We start from the raw sequence: 16,889 nt of genomic DNA on the forward strand, positions 1-16,889 counted from the left end.
TGAATTATATAATTTTAAGTTATATTTTATGTTTATGAGTGTTTTGCCTGCATTTTTATGTCAGTAGTGGATACATACCTGTTGTCCATGGAGGCCATGAGAGAGCAACATCCTCTGGAATTAAAGTTGCACATGGTTAATAGCCACTTTGTGGGTGTTAGGAACCAAACCCAAGTCCTCTGCAAGAGCAGCAAGTGAACCTAACTGCAAAGCCATCTCTCCACGAACTACAGTATTTTTTAACATACACTAAATATTCTGCTTTCTCTACTAATGACTATGAGGCTTCTGAGAGACCCAGTACATAGATAAAAAGATACATAGTACATATATGTATATTACACAGTAGCTAGGAAAAGAATGTTATAAAATATTTGTGTAGTTTAAATTCTGATGTCCTACCTAAATGATGTGTAAGCTCTACTCCCCCGTTCTTCCCTGATACATCAATAATGCAGCTTACAGCCAATCCATGACCAGGAGACAGAGTAGGGCTAGATTTCCTCCCAGCCATGGGAGGAGGTAGTAGGGATTCAGCCATGGGTACAGGTCCAAGGAAGATCAGGAGAAAGGAGCTGGAGTCAAGGGAAGCTACAAAGTGTAAATACCACTGGGATGTTTGCTGAGAGTAAGACAAAATAGCATAGAGAGTTACGAATAAATTTAAACTGCTCAAGTTTGTGTTGAGAAGCTTTGTATTATAAAAGAGTCTCAGTTATTTGTGTGATAGCCAGGTTAAGAATAAACTAAGAGAAAAAAGCACTGTGATATAAAAATAACCCCCATAAATGGCGCCTAATGTGGGGCACCACCTGTAGGCTTTGACCTTTTACAAACCTACTTTATTTGGGGTTCTTTAATGCCTATACCTCCCTTCGAACCCATCTACCCTAGAAAAAAGGAAACAAGAGGTTAATAGGAATGGGCAAATAAATACTTAGTTAGAAATTGGAGTATAGAGTGTAGAAAATGAGAAATCTCAGGACACACAGTATCAAACCACTAAAGACAGTCTTGCTATGGTGGTAGCGTTTAGGTAGGATCTAAAGTAAATAAATTGGAGCCATCTAGACAACAGAAATGTTCAACTCCAAGCAGGGGGTAACCATATACCTGAGGACACTAAGCCAAGAATATGTTTGGTTATATCACTCCTTGGCATATACCCAAAAGATGATCCACCATACCACTAGATGTGCAGGAGTAAAAGAGGGAGCAGAGTTTGAGGGAATGGCCAACCAATGACTGGCCCAGCTTGAGACCCATGCCATGAGATGGAGCCAACCCTTGACACTGTTAATGATATGCTCAACTATGTTCATAGCAGCTTTATTGGCAATAGCCAGAAACTGGAAATAATCTATATGTCCCTCAACTGAAGAATGGGTAAGGAAATGTGGTACTTTTATACAGTAGAATACTACTCAGCTATTAAAAACAATGGCATCATGACTTTTGCAGGCAAGTTGATGGAACTAGAAAATACTATCCTGAGTGAGGTAACCCAGACTCAGAAAGGTACACATGGCATGTACTCATGGTAAGTGGGTATTAGCCATAAAGTACAGAATGACTATGCTACAATCCACAGACCCAAAGAAACTAATAACAAGGAGGGCCCAAGAGGGCAGACACTTGAATCTCACTGAAAAGGGGAAATAGATTAGATGTTGGGGTGGATGGAGGGTCGTGGAGGGGTGGGGAATGGGAACAGAAGAAACCAAGTGTGGGGATGATGGAGGGAAGGAATACTGGGGGTAGCAGCAAGAATAAAGCAGGGCATCTCTGGTATGAGGTAGAAACCTAGGAAATGCCCAGGAATCTATGAAGGTGAGCCTAGCTAAGACTCTTAACAATGGGATATGGAGCCTGAACTAGCCATCTGCTGTAGTCAAGCAATATTTCCAGTGGAGGGACTGGGACATGAACTTAGCCACAAAACCTTAGACCCTTAATTTTTCCTACCTACAAGATGTGCAGGAGTAAAAGAGGGAGTAGACTTTGAGGGAATGGCCAACTAATGACAGGCCCCACTTGAGACCCATGCCATGAGATGGAGCTGACCCCTGATACTATTAAGGGTATTCTGCTATACTTGCAGACAGGAACCTAGCAAAACTGTCATCAGAGGGGAGGGAGCCAAGAGGAAGGGAATGGAAGGAAAGGAGTGAGGAAAGCTATGATCAGGATGTAAAGCAAAGGAGTAATAATGATGGTGATGTTGCAGCTGATAATATAATAATAATAATAATAATAATAATAATAATAATAATAATAATAATAATAATAATTTTTAAGTCTGATGAAGTTTCAGAGTTTAGCATCCTTCAAGTTCTTATTATAATACAAATGTCAGATTTTCAGGCCCTCCTTAGACTACTGGGAAAAAAAAACACTGAGTGACAGTCTGTTAAAAGACCTTAATCATGATGATGTGCTGAATTAGTTGAGAATCATTGTAATAAACTGATATTTTGAGCCATGTGCGGGAGGAAAGGAAGAAAGCGGTATCTCTACTTAGCTACAATAGTAGAAAGAAATGTTATGTGAATTATGAATGTTTGGGAAAGTTTGAAAAGGTTACTAAAGGGTAGCATGTAGCTTAGCGGTAGAGCCCTGGCCTAACATGTATTAAGCTCTGGGTTCCATCTTCAGCCCTCAAAATAAAAGAACACAAGAGCTTTTTAAACAAAAAGATAACATCTGTTTAAAATATCTTCTGAATTTGAAGATGAATGTCTAGGCTATCTACCCCCTCTTTGGTCTCTGAGAGCACCTGTACACACACACACACACACACACACACACACCACCACCACCACCACCACCAACACCACCATCACCACCACCACCACACACTTAATTAACTAATTGAAAATTAATGATAAATAAAATGCATGATTTTCAAAATAAAACTATGTCATACATCTGTCCAATGCATAATGATCATATCCACCTCTACTCTTCCTCTGAGTGCCCTGCCTCAATGCATCTTCCCAACTTAATATCTTTACTTTTTATAAGCCACTGAATTGAATTAGTGCTGACCATATATGCATGGATGTGGGGCCATCTCTTGTGGAATTAACCACCTACTAGTGACAACACCCCTAAAGAAGTGACTCCTATCCTTCCCTTAGTAGCCATCAACTACCAATAGCTTCTCAGTGGTTGATCTTTTTAATGGTCTATGAATTATTACTTACTTTAAATACATTGATAAATTTCACTAATTTCCATTTGCTTTATGTGTTGTCACATATAATTAAAATTTCTCAGAAAGAAAATACTGGCTCCCCTCAAAACCCCAACCCCATTTTCTGAGCAGCCTAAAACATGAACTGTTTAAATGGTTTGTTTGTACTCATTAGAAACCATTTTATTTTGATTGTGCATATTTTGCAATTAGCCTCTGTAAAACAGCCATGAACTACCTTTATATTAGTTTTAATTGTGTCATTAGAAAACTGTAGAAAGCTTATAATGGCTTTATTTGTTTAGTTTGTTTGTTTGCTTGCTTGCTTTTATTCTATAAAGGAGAAATAATTAGCAGTCAGACTTAGGACTACAGAATTAAGTTTACAAGGAAATTAAAGTAACTAAGATTTTTCAGCTTGCCTTTTGTTGTTGTTGTTGTTGTTGTTGTTGTTGTTGTTGTTAAACCCTGGGAAAACTGAGACTTGGTATATGGCTCAGTAAGTAAATGTTTGTTCTGCAAGAATGAGAACCTGAGCTTGGATCCTCAGCAATCCTGTTTTTTTTAAAAAGCCTGATGTGGCACTGCATGTCTGTTACCCCAGCACTAGGCAGACAGAGACAGGAGGATCCTTGGTGCTTGCTGGACAGTCAGGCTATTGGAAAAAACAAGCTCCAGGTTCACTGAGCAGCCCTGTCTAAACAGTAAGGCAGAAATGTGCTAGTTGAAGACACCTGATGCTGACATCTGGTTTTCACATGTGCAAACACAGGTGGTTTCACCCTTACACACATGTACATATACACATGCACTACATACAAGAAAATGAAAATAAAATAAAATTCGTTAAAGCCTTTCCTCTATGATCAGTGTTGTCCTGTTCCTCATTCTCAAAGTATACTATTAAATCTGCAGAAATGTCTCTGTGGTTAAGAAAACTTGATGAGCTTTAAGAGAACTTGCGTTCACTTGCTAGACCCCAAGTTGTACAGCTCCAACCATCAGAGGATCCAGCACTCTCTTCTGGCCTCCATGAACATCAGCATATACACACAAACAGACATAGCTAAAAATAAAAAATTAAGCTAAAGTTTCTCTGTATAACCTGGGACTTGATACATAGACCAACCTAACCTTGAACTCCTAGAGATCTGACTGCCTCTGCCTCCCAGGTGCTGGGACTAAAGGTGTAAAGCATTATACCCAGCAGTAAATCTTTTTAAATGCATTTTTAAAGATGATTGCTATTGAATAGTAAATATATTAAGTCTTTATTTCACTGGATTTATGGCTTCATGGAAACTTCTAGGAAATGGCAAAAGAATAAAGTATAGGCTGATACAGGAGGATCATGCACCAATGTTATAGAGAGTTTTGGGTGGTTGTTCACGCAGCAAACTGTCTTCTTCTCCTTTGGAAAGCTACTAACCATTTCTCTTGGTATCCTCAGGTAATCAAGTTTATTCCTTCTCAGGTCTCTGATAAAGTTGAAGACCAGATAGTTTAGTTTTACAATTAAGCTTAGTTGTTTATGGGTTAAGATGTTTTCAGGTCTCGATAGATGTTTTAAGTTGATAATGACAAGATGTGATGGAGACTGATTTACATTCAGAATTTTAGATGCACCAAGATATGAAAGATGTTTTCTTCAAGGTTGCAAATACAAATAGCCAAAAGACTATGAATGTAACTTTTATATAGTTCCTGATTGTTTCTCGGTTCTTCTTGTTATAGGTAGTTTATTGTATATGTATAATAATATAAATGTATATGTAAAAAGAAATATAATAAAAAATAAAAATTGCATAAAAATGTCAAACCTGTGCTCTAGAGTGAGGCACTGTCTCAAATTACAGCAATTTACACAGTGAAATGTTTTATTTTGGTTTGTTTTTTAGGAAATTAAAAAACATTATTTACATTGATTTTAATTCTTAATTCTTTTTCTTCAAAAAATTTATCTTTAATTTGTTCACTTTACATCCTGATTGTAGCCTCCTCCATCATATCCTCCTCTTCATCCCTCCCTCCCTCCCTCATAACCTCTGCCTCTCTCCCTCCCTTCATCTTACCCTCTTCTTCCCTTCCCTAGTCCTTAGAAAGGGGAGCCCTCCTCCCCTAACAATTGAGCTCAGTCTATGAAGTCTCATCTATACTACCTGTATCCTCTTTCTCTGTGGCCTGTCAAGACTGCCCCAGCAAGGGGAAGTGGGCAACAAGGGGTGGGGGAAGAGTCCATGTCAGAACTAGTCCCTATTCCTCATATGATACTATGGGAGCCACATGGAGACTGTGCTACCTACCTACTACATCTGAGCAGTGGGTCTAGGTCCACATCATACATGGTCTTTGGTTGGTGCATCAGTCTCTGTATTGTAGTGTGGCTATCTGTATTATGTGCTTAATATCCACTAATGATTGAATATATACCACATGTGTCTTTCTGGGTCTGGGTTCCCTTGATCTTTTCCAGTTCCATCCATTTGCCTGCAAATTTCAAGATTTCCTTGTTTTTAATAGTTGAATAGCATTCCATTGTGTAAATGTACCACAGTTTCTTTATCCATTCTTTGACTGAGGGACATCTAGGTTGTTTCCGGGTTCTGGCTATTACGAAAAAGGCTGCTATGAACATGGTTGAGCATATGACCTTGTTGTGTGGTGGAGCATCTTCTGGGTGTATTCCAAGGAGTGGAATAGCGGGGTCCTGAGGTAAACCTATTCTCAGTTTTCTGAGAAATTGGCAGATTGATTGCCAAAGTGGCTGTAAAAGTTTGCACTCCCACCAGCAATGGAGGAGTGTTCCCCTTTCTCCACATCCTCGCCAGCATGTGCTATCACTTGAGGGTTTGTTGTTGTTTTATTTTAATATATTTTATTAATTTATTCATATTACATCCCAATGATTATCACATCCCTTGTATCCTCCCATTCCTCCTTCCCTCCCATTTTCCCCTTACTCCCCACACCTATGACTGTTCCTGAGGGGGACCTCCTCCCCCTGTATATGCTCATAGGGTATCAAGTCTCTTCTTGATAACCTGATATCCTTCCTCTGAGTGCCACCAGGCCTCCCCATCCAGGGGATGTGGTCAAATATGGGGTACCAGAGTTCCTGTGAAAGTCCGACCCCACTCTCCACTCAACTGTAGAGAATATCCTGTCCATTGGCTAGATCAGGGTAAGAGTTTGAAGTTTATTGCATGTATTGTCTTTGGTTGGTGCCATAGTTTGAGCAGGACCCCTGGGCCCAGTTCTGCCCATCATAATGTTCTTCTTGTAGGTTTCTAGGACCCTCTGAATCCTTCTGTTTCCCCATTCTCCCATGTTTCTCTCACCTAGAGTCCCAATAGGATTTAATCCCCTCTGTCTCACTTTCCTGGTAAGTGAAGACTTTCACAGCCTAGATGTCCCTCAGTAGAAGAATGGATAAAGAAACTATGGTAAATTTTCACTGTGGAATACTACTCAGCTATTAAAAACAAGGAATTCCTGAGATTTGTGGAGAAATGGATTGAACTAGAAATGATCATAATCAGTGAGTTAACTCAGAAGCAGAAATAGTCAAATGGTATATACTCACTTATATCTGCATACTAGAGTTTTTATCCTGGCCATTCTGACACATTAAATCTGGTTTTATGTTGAGATCTCTAATTCACTTGGACTTCAGTTTTATGCAGGTGATAAATAAGGGTCTATTTGCATTTTACTGCGAGTAGACATCCAGTTAGACCAGCACCATTTGTTGAAGATGGTATCTTTTACCACATCAGCTGACACAGTAATATGTTAAAAGAACATATTATATATGGGTGTATATTATTTCCAATAACATGAGAATAAGTGAAATGTCATTTGTCATTTGTAAAAGTGTTGGTTCTATGTGCAAAAACTTGAGAAGTACACCTGTCAATTGCTATTATTTGAATGTCACAAATTTAGACTCAGGATGAGTCTGAAAAGAGATAAAATATAATTGTTGATAATTGTTTGGGAAATAAGGAAATATAATATCTTTATGCCAAGTAACTTTATATTGTTTTTCTTTTTTTCTTAAATTTAACCTTCCCTAAGTCATCCTGATTATGCTACATCTAGGTCATTAGTTTTGATTCTGTTTTATTATTTATGTACTTATTTAGTTTGCTTGTCAAAAGTTATCAAGCCCAAATATGAAAGTTTAAAATTTTCCTGAAAACTGAATGCAAGGGAGACAATGAAATCACATAATATTTTGGCTTCAGGCTACCACAATAAAAACTGATAGTGGGATGGAATGTAACTGTATTTCTATTTTTTTAATACCTGCTACTTTGGCATAATTTATTGTTAAGAATATCTCTACCAGAGACAAATGTGATACTAAGGACATGAGGTTGTATTCATGCAGTCTGCCACTAACTCATCTGTCATAACTCCATGATGTTCTTTATAATTTAGAACAAACATAGAGTTCAACATTATGTAAATGATAATTCATCCATTTTTGGTGAAGCTCTGAGGCAGCCTTGTAGCATTAGAATTGAGAGTTCTTGTGAGAAAGATCTTGGGGTGGGGAGATGGGCAGAAAAAAAGATGTCAGAAGTAAAGGAGAATGGGTAATTAGATAAACTTAGTAGATATAGTTGCTGCTGTAAGTGGTCCAGCCACATTCCTTCACAGATTTCCTGTACCACTTCCCCCACAATTCTGAATGTTTAATGCTAAAAGGCTCAGAATGGAATCCTTTCCCAAAGAACCTCCCTCAACCAAAAGAAAAACTATCTACCCCCCAACTTGTCCCCCAAAGACTATGAGTGGTAAAAGTAATCCCTTTGTCTCAACATGTGTCCCATAATGGCCTCATTTGTACATCAAAACTTGTGGGGACTAAACTGTCCAAATGGAAGCACATCTGCCCTTAGCTTTCTTGTCTTTCTTCCTGCTTCTGCCCCTATCCTTCTCAGAATAGCACTAACATTTTGCTTCTCTGAATCCTGACCTACAACAGTGGGAACCAAAAGCTACCTATATACTTTGGAACCACACTAGGTGAGAAACAATTCAGAATGGAAAGCCAAGATACCAGTGGTCTTCAAGCCTAGTTTCATGAAAAGCTTGCCTGCACCTCATCATCCATTTTATTGTGGTTGGTCCAATAAAATTTGAGAGTCTCAATCTAGCTATTTAAAAAAAATCTCCATAGGTCTGGCAAATAATGGTTCAATTCTTGACTCTCTTGGTCTTATTAATATAACACAGCCAGCGATGGAAGCAAAAAAAAAATCATGTCAGCTCTACCTGCCCTCAATTCCTGAGCAGCTGGATGTAGTGAGAACTTCTCTGAGCCTTGAAATGAGAGCAGCAGGTAAATTCAGTAAAGATCCGTGTTTACAGACCTGATTTCTGTATCCTCTTTTTTTATTTTTTATTAATTTATTCTTGTTACATCTCAATGTTTATACCATCCCTTGTAGTCTCCCATTCTTCCCTCCCTCCCATTTTCCCCTTATTCCCCTCCCCTATGACTGTTCCTGAGGGGGATTACCTCTCCCTGTATATGCTCATAGGGTATCAAGTCTCTTCTTGGTAACCTGCTGTCCTTCCTCTGAGTGCCACCAGGTCTCCCCCTCCAGGGGACATGGTCAAATGTAAGGCACCAGAGTTCATGTGAAAGTCATATCCCACTCTCTACTCAACTGTGGAGAATGTCCTGTCCATTGGCTAGATCTGGGTAGGGTTTTGAAGTTTACCGCCTGTATTGTCCTTGGCTGGTGCCTTAGTTTGAGCAGGACCCCTCTTCTATATCCTCTTCTATACCTTCCCATACCCAATCCCAGAATTATGGGACTTTATCTAACACCTCATGTGTTTAGGCTAATTTTTTTAGGATCCTGGTTCACAAACATTCTGTAAGGTTTTCTTGTAGAAGAAAAATAATGCAGCTAGTAGCTCTTTCATTTCTTAAGTGCTATTTGTCATACCAATGTCTTTGTATGGTATAAATAACAATGAAGTGATATTTCTTCATTGTTGGACTCTATACTCATTTTGAGTATCTGTAAAATCATACAGGGCCCCTACAAATGAGCATGATGAAATTTTATAAGGAAGGTTGAATGCCTTGAGACTTTGAGTAGCACAGTTTATTCATAAGCTGCAGAGAGAGAGAGAGAGAGAGAGAGAGAGAGAGAGACAGACAGACAGACAGACAGACAGAGACAGAGAGAGACAGAGAGAGAGAGAGAGAGAGACTTTTGAGGATCCCATACTCTCCTTTTCCTTCTGGATTATTTGCACAGCTACTTCTGCTATGGATTCTTACATTATCATGGACATTCACATCTGACACTTCTATTTTCTCTCCATCTACAAACCTCATCTTGCTTTACTTTCCTCCTAATCCAGTTTAGATTCCACAGTCTGTATTTCAATCACATTCCATTTAAAACTGAAATGCCCTTATCTCTAAGTATTTGTGCCACCATCATCTGACAAAACCTTAAACACGGATCAACTGTTTTCTTCTTTCTTGAAGGGATCATTGTTGGAGAAGGGAATTAGAACAGATTGATTCTGCTAAAACATTTTGATCCTCAACCTCAAATGGGCTCTCTGTGCTATCTGGCACACTCGGTGCATTTCATAGGTCAACTTCCTCTCACAGTCTCTAGCAAAACTAGTTCAGATGTCCCCACTTAGCCTTCATTCATCTTTGAATTCTGTGAATATTCATTACACACCATGCATTGCACACTATGCCTAGTCTGTTGCTTCCCAGTTTCACAGAATATACAAAGGCTCTTGAAATCGAATTTCTGGGGCTGGGAAATGCCTCACTAGGGATGAATACTTGCTATGAAAGCAAGAGGACCTGAGTTCAGATTCCCAGAACCCACACAGAAGCCAAACATGATCTCATGTACCTGTAACCAAAGGGCTGGAGAATAGAGCCAGGCAGGGTGTAGTGCCAACTTTCTTTGCCAAAAATACTAAGCTTCATATTCAATGAGGGACCCCTCTCAAAGAATAGACAGACAATAATAAAAGAACTTTCCAACATCTGGCCTCTACATGTTCATGCCTGATTCTGCAACACACACACACACACACACACACACACACACACACACACACACACACACACACACACATTTCCTCAACTATTATCGTCCAAAGTGATTTTCTTTGTCTTTACAACATGAAAAGTCTCTTAACTGTCAACTAAAAATTGCTTCCTCAAAAATGGCATTTCTTTTATAAGAGCCAATTTCTTTCTTTCTTTATAAAAGTTGTTGATGACTATAATTTCAAATATACTTGAAAAAAATCTTTAACTATATAAAGATAAGCAAATATATGACAGGAAATTGAATTTTATAAAAAGAAAAACTGCCCTATCAAACAAATATATCATTTTAAATCAGTACTTTTGATCTATAATCAGACATTTAACGAAGTGAAAATTCCACTTGCATTAAACTAGTCATAATAGAATTACTCTTGGTTTGCTCTTTCATGAAAAGCATATTCCAGACATTAAAGTAATTCAGAGAAACTCACAGTCTAATGGCTTCCTTCAATATTTTCACAATTACTGTTTCCAAACTAGAATAAAACCTAATGGAATCCTGGCTTCATTTAAGTAGTGCATCATATTGGCCAGAGTTAACTGCACGTTTTGACATATTTTGTGCAATATTTAAAAATGTAAACAAATTTATGTGTATAATATTAAATTTTCTGATAGTTGAAGTATATTTAACCTCACTATTAGATATGTTTAAATAATGTAGTGCCTGTATTCACACTGTACATAGTGTAATTATTTAAGTGTTCCTTTTCCTGCTGCTGTGACAAAATACCCTGACAAAAGAGTAAAAGACTTTCTTCTGGCTCACAGTTCAAATGTACATTACATGAAGGCAGGGAAGTTAAGGCAGCAAGAGATGAAGGCAGCTCTTTAACTGTCAGCTTGTCAACAGATCTTTCCCTGTCAAAATTCCTGTAGTCTACACTCTATATGTTCAACATTCAAGAAGCTAAGGAAACAGAATTATTTGTTCCAGGCCAACATGAGCTACATAGTTATTTCTAGTCTAGCCTGTGACATATAGGAGACCCTTCCTCAACAACAACAACAACAACAACAACAATAATAATAATAATGATGATGATGATGATAATAATGAATTAGAAGGCATTTATAAAGCTTTTGTGAGGTTTGTGAGATGTTTCAGCTCATGGACTTACTGCTGTGCATAATAATAGCAGTTATAGAAAACTAGTAGCAGCAAAGTTATTTATAATAGATGTTCCCTTTTCTGATTCAATTAAGAATTATGGTAGAACAGTTAATGCTGTTTTTTTAAAAAATTGGTTAAGGGTTCAAAGTTTACTGCATGAATCTTCCTTGGCTGGTGCCATAGTTTGAGCAGGACCTCTGGGCGCAGATCTCCCCATCATAATGTTCTTGTAGGTTTCTAGGACCCTCTGGATCCTTCTCTTTCCCCATTCTCTTATGCTTCTCTCACCTAGAGCACCAGTAGGATGTCCTTTCCTCTGTCCCACTTTCCTGGTAAGTGAAGACTTTCATAGGACATGCCCCTTGGGCTAGTGTCTAGATATAAGTGAGTATATACCATTTGACTCTTTCTGCTTCTGGGTTAGCTCTCTCATTATGATCATTTCTAGTTCCATCCATTTGCCTGCAAATTTCAAGATGTCCTTGTTTTTAATAGCTGAGTAGTATTCCATAGTGTAAATGTACCACAGTTTCTTTATCCATTTTTCTACTGATGGACACTTAGGCTGTTTCCATGTTCTGGCTATTATGAATAAGGCTGCTATGAACATGATTGAGCAAATATCTTGTGTGCTAGAGCATCTTCTGGGTATATTCCAAGGAGTGGAATAGCTGGGTCTTGAGGAAGCCTTATTCCCAGTTTTCTGAGATAGCACCAGATAGATTTCCAAAGTGGTTGTACTAGTTTGCATTCCCACCAGCATGTCCCATGAAAGTCTTCACTCACCAGGAATGTGGGACAGAGGGGAAGACATCCTATTAGGACTTTAGGTGAGAGAAGCATGGGAGAATGGGGAAATAGAAGGATCCAGAGGGTCCTAGAAACTTACAAGAAGAACATTATGATGGGCAGATCTAGGCCCAGGGGTCCTGCTCAAACTATGGCACCAGCCAAGGACAATACATGCAGTAAACTTCAAACCCCTACCCAGATCTAGCCAATGGACTGGACATTCTCCACAGTTGAGTGGAGAGTGGGGTCTGACTTTCACAGGAACTCTGGTGCCCCATGTTTGACCACATCCCCTGGATTGGGAGACCTAGTGGCACTCAGAGGAAGGATAGCAGACTACCAAGAAAAGACTTGATACCCTATGAGCATATACAGGAGGAGGAAGTCCCCCTCAGTCACAGTCATAGGGGAGAGGAGTAAGGGGAAAATGGGAGGGAGGGAAGAATGGGAGGATACAAGGGTTGGGATAACAATTTAAATGTAATATGAATAAATTAATAAAATATATTTTTTTAAAAAGACACTGCAGAGTTTAGAGAAGGAGAAAGGCATGTCTTAAAAATAAAAGAGTACTGGAATTTACTTTTTGATTCGTTTCAGCTCCAAAATAGTGGTTCAGCATTGCTCCTAGGGTTTGGGAAGAGACCATAAAAAATAAAATACTAGAATCAAAGCATGAGAACTTGCCTACTACATATTGAAACTGAAATCTAAGTATGAAATAACTTAGAAACAGAAAGCCTCACTGTCACACAGAGAGACATCTGGCCACCTTTTCATTTTCACTGTGCTGCTTGCTCCATGTTAAACCTCACATGTTTATCTGAGTTTATTAGAAATGCCTGTCGTAATCTAAAAGGACTTGGTTGCACTCCACAGTGATCATCATCCTTGTCCCGGTTTTCACATTGACATTTCAGAAGTCTGTGTTCTAACCTCCTGTTGTACAAAACAATATAATTAGGAATCATTTCCTTTGAGAGACACAGATATCTATACATGGGTGTTAATATCCTTTCTACCTGTGCCCTTAATACAAATTCTTTTTTCTTTCTTTCTTTTTCTTTTCTTTTAATTTTTTTTTAAGAGAGGGTAGCCGTGAATGTCTTGGACACACTTTTTAGACCAGGCTGGCCTCAAACTCATAGAGATCTACCTGCCTCTGCCTCCTTGAGTGCTGGGATTACAGGCGGGACACAACCACGCCTGGCCAGTACAAATTCTTCACAAGAGAATGGAATTTTTTTAGTAACAACTCTTAAAAACATATAATCAGTGGATTCCAATGCTATTCCACCAATAAAATGTTTAATAAATTTATATATTGCAGGAGTTTTTATATTTTTATATAGCAAATGCCATAAAATTACCCTGTTACACAGTTTAATACTGTTTATCCTATTCTTGAGGTGGTAAATTCAATACTAATACAGTGAAACATTCACCATTCCAAAGGAAAACATGTATTTTTAATATATTTTCCTTTACTTTTCTTATTCTTTCACGTAATACATCCCAAATATAGTCCCGTTCCTCCCTCCCTCCCCTCCTCTCACTCCTACCTGCACTTTCTTCCAGATCCACTGCTCCTGTTTCTCTTAATAACCTCTTTTAAAAGCTGATGGGACTGGATATGGTGGCACATACCTTTGACCTTAGTGCTAGGGAGGCAGAAGCAAGTGGATGTCTGTGTGTTTAAAATCAGTCCAGTTTGCATATTGTATTCCAGGCTAGCCAGGCCTATACAGTGATAATATGTCTCAAAAATTAAAACTTTATCTTCTATTTTGGAGGATAAAGGAAGAGGAGTGCTGTGAATCCGAGACCATCTTGAGCTATATAGAAAGACCCTGTCTTAAAACAAAACCCTAAGTTCAAGTTCTTCTTTTGGTGGTCCTTTCCTGGCAAACATTTTTCATTTTTCTGAATATACCTATATTTTCTCTGCTAAAAATAATTAAAGAAAATTATTTTCATGCTATTTTCATATGAGAACTATTTAAGAGTCTTACACTCTCTATAATGACACATGTTAGTTGTCAGGTATTCAGGTTGCTCTAAAAGGATAATGTCACCCGTCTTTTTATTGTACAAACCTTCTTCCATTCTGAATCAGAAGAACTACAAGGGCTATGGTTGAGGCTATTACAAACAATGGTTTTTAACAAAACAGAGGACAAGACACAGAGAAATAATACCTCCTGGATCAAGTAAGTCAATGAGAGTCAAGTCAGTGATGCTGCCCTTGTGCACAGACATTACATTACCTAAACTGTTCTCCTAAGTGAAGGAGTTTGTCCCTTACATGTCACTCGTTGGAACATTTAGTTGTCATGCATCATGTTAAAGATCCATAAATGCCAATTCAATAGGATAGCTTTGATGCATGATAATATCCTCTGCATATGTGCATAGAGTTCTGTTCAACAGATCCTCATGATGCATCACATCAGAGACTCCTGCTTTCAAGCTCCAGAGACAGCTCATGATCCCCATGGGAGCCTTCAGAAGTCTCTGCTACAAGAGCTAAAATACCATGAGAGCAGAAAGTCATTCTAGGCTGATAAAATTCCTTCCTTCCTAAATGAAATTATGTATTATGTCATAGGTTTGTGATTTAGTGTATCTTTTCATTTAAAAAAAGTAAAAACTCCTTTTCTGCTTTATGTATAGAATTGAAAATCTAGCAGCATTTTATTTGTCCTGTACCTTTGTTATTCCAGAAACTTTTGCCAAGTTACATAATGTGGTAATTAAGAATAGGCACTCTGAAGTAGGCAAATCAAAATATGTATCCCAGGTTACAACCATTTTTACCCATTGGACTGTAGCACTAGTTAACATCTGCAAGTTTAGTTTCTCAAAGGTAAAATGAGAATGCTCCAAGTACCAAGAACATAGGGTTTGTTGTATAGAAAAAAGATTAGTTTATGTGTGTGTAAAGCTTATTACAATATTATGTACCAAGGAAGTGTTCAATATAATTATCTATCCCTTAATAAACATTCATTGCTGTAATATTAATACACCATTCTGGATTACTCTATTTAGGCTTCCATTAAAAAAGAAAATACTGGGCCAGGTGTGGTGGTGCACACCTTTAATCCCAGAACTAAGGAGGCAGAGACAGGCAGATCACTGTGAGTTCGAGGCCAGCCTCGTCTATAAAGTGAGTCCAGGACATCCAATGCTAACACAGGGAGACCCCGTCTCAAAACACCAAAAAAAGAAAGAAAGAAAAGAAAGTACAATAATCTGAGTGAGTTAAACCCAACAGAAATTTAGTTCTGTCAAATTTGGAGGCAAGGAAGGCCAAGTTTCAGTGACTAGCAGATAAGATGTTTGGTGTCTTTTCCTCATAGTCACTGCCTCTTCCTCACACAACCAACAGAGCTAGCAAGATCTCTAAGCTTTTTTCTTTATAAGGGCACTGTCTTGGGTACTTTTGTATTGCTGTAACAAAACACTATGACAAAGCAACTTATAGAAGAATTAGTTTGTTGGAAGCTTGATTTCTGAAGAGGAGTCTATGACCACCGTGGCTGATAGCATGGAAGCAGAAAGACATAATTCTGCAGCAGTAGCTGATAGTTCACATCTCATTCACAACCAAGAGACAGAGAGAGGCAAAGAGCTAACTGAGAATGACTTGGCTCCTCCTCTAACAAGGCCATACCTCATAATCCAACTCAAACAATGCCACCAACTGATGGCCAAGTATTCAAATATATGAGCCTCTGAGGATCATTCTCATCCATAGACACTAATCTCAAAACTCACTTTTCAAACAGGCCTACCTCCTAATATCATTGTCAGAGTGTTTATATGCATTAATGGTATTACTTTTAGCTTTTAAACATGTGAAAACTTACAAATCATGGAGTGATCATCACTAACATCACACCCCAAACAGCATATGAAGACTTGTAGTTACAGAATGTCTACATTTCTTTGCTTTAAAATTGTTTATCTTCTAATTCCCTCATAGGCACTTCGAGGAGAAATTGCACCTCTTAAAGAGAATGTCAATCATGTCAATGACCTTGCTCATCAGCTGACCACATTGGGCATTCAGTTATCACCTTATAACCTCAGCACTCTAGAAGATCTGAATACCAGATGGAAACTTCTACAGGTAGGCATGCTGTAAGCAATGCTGCTCCTTGTTATAGTAAAGTGACATGGACATAAAGCTTGCTTGTAATGAGCAATAAAAGGTATTCAATTTTCAAGACATGATGATATATATTTTTAATTTCAGCACTTGCAAGGCAGATCCAGGTGGGTCTCTGTGGATTTCTGGTCAGCCTGGTATACATAGTGAGTTCTATGCTAGCTAGGTCTATATAGTACAACCCTATTTCAAATGAATATTCATTTGATGTTCATAATAACAAGATGCTTTGTATTTCTTGATAAGTCCTTATGTTACTAAACTCAATTTCAGAAATGTCCAAAACCTAGGGTTCAGTATGCCTTGCAGTCACATGAAAGACAATGGTGAACCACAATGGAGGAACTGAATTACTAGCAGAGGGTTCATTTTTGCTATTATTGCTTGGATTCTGAAAACAACTTTCCCTGGTATAAAATTCCCTTAAGAACAAGTATTGTATCATAAATCTACACATAGAAGTTTTTCATAGGTTTGTATAGTAAATATAGGGAATAGA

General features: G+C 38.2%; 1 protein-coding gene across 12 annotated transcripts in view; it reads left to right on the forward strand.

The window, feature by feature from the left end:
* Dmd (dystrophin) overlaps positions 1 to 16,889 on the forward strand; it is a 2,465,896-nt gene that overhangs the window by 2,088,117 nt on the left and 360,890 nt on the right. For all 12 annotated transcript variants that reach the window (XM_051140917.1, XM_051140916.1, XM_051140911.1 and 9 more), the window contains one exon: positions 16,205 to 16,351. In XM_051140917.1, coding sequence (XP_050996874.1) covers positions 16,205 to 16,351 — 147 coding nt within the window. The remainder of the gene's footprint in view (positions 1 to 16,204; positions 16,352 to 16,889) is intronic.

Source organism: Acomys russatus, chromosome X (assembly GCF_903995435.1).
Source record: "Acomys russatus chromosome X, mAcoRus1.1, whole genome shotgun sequence".
Lineage (NCBI taxonomy): Eukaryota > Metazoa > Chordata > Mammalia > Rodentia > Muridae > Acomys > Acomys russatus.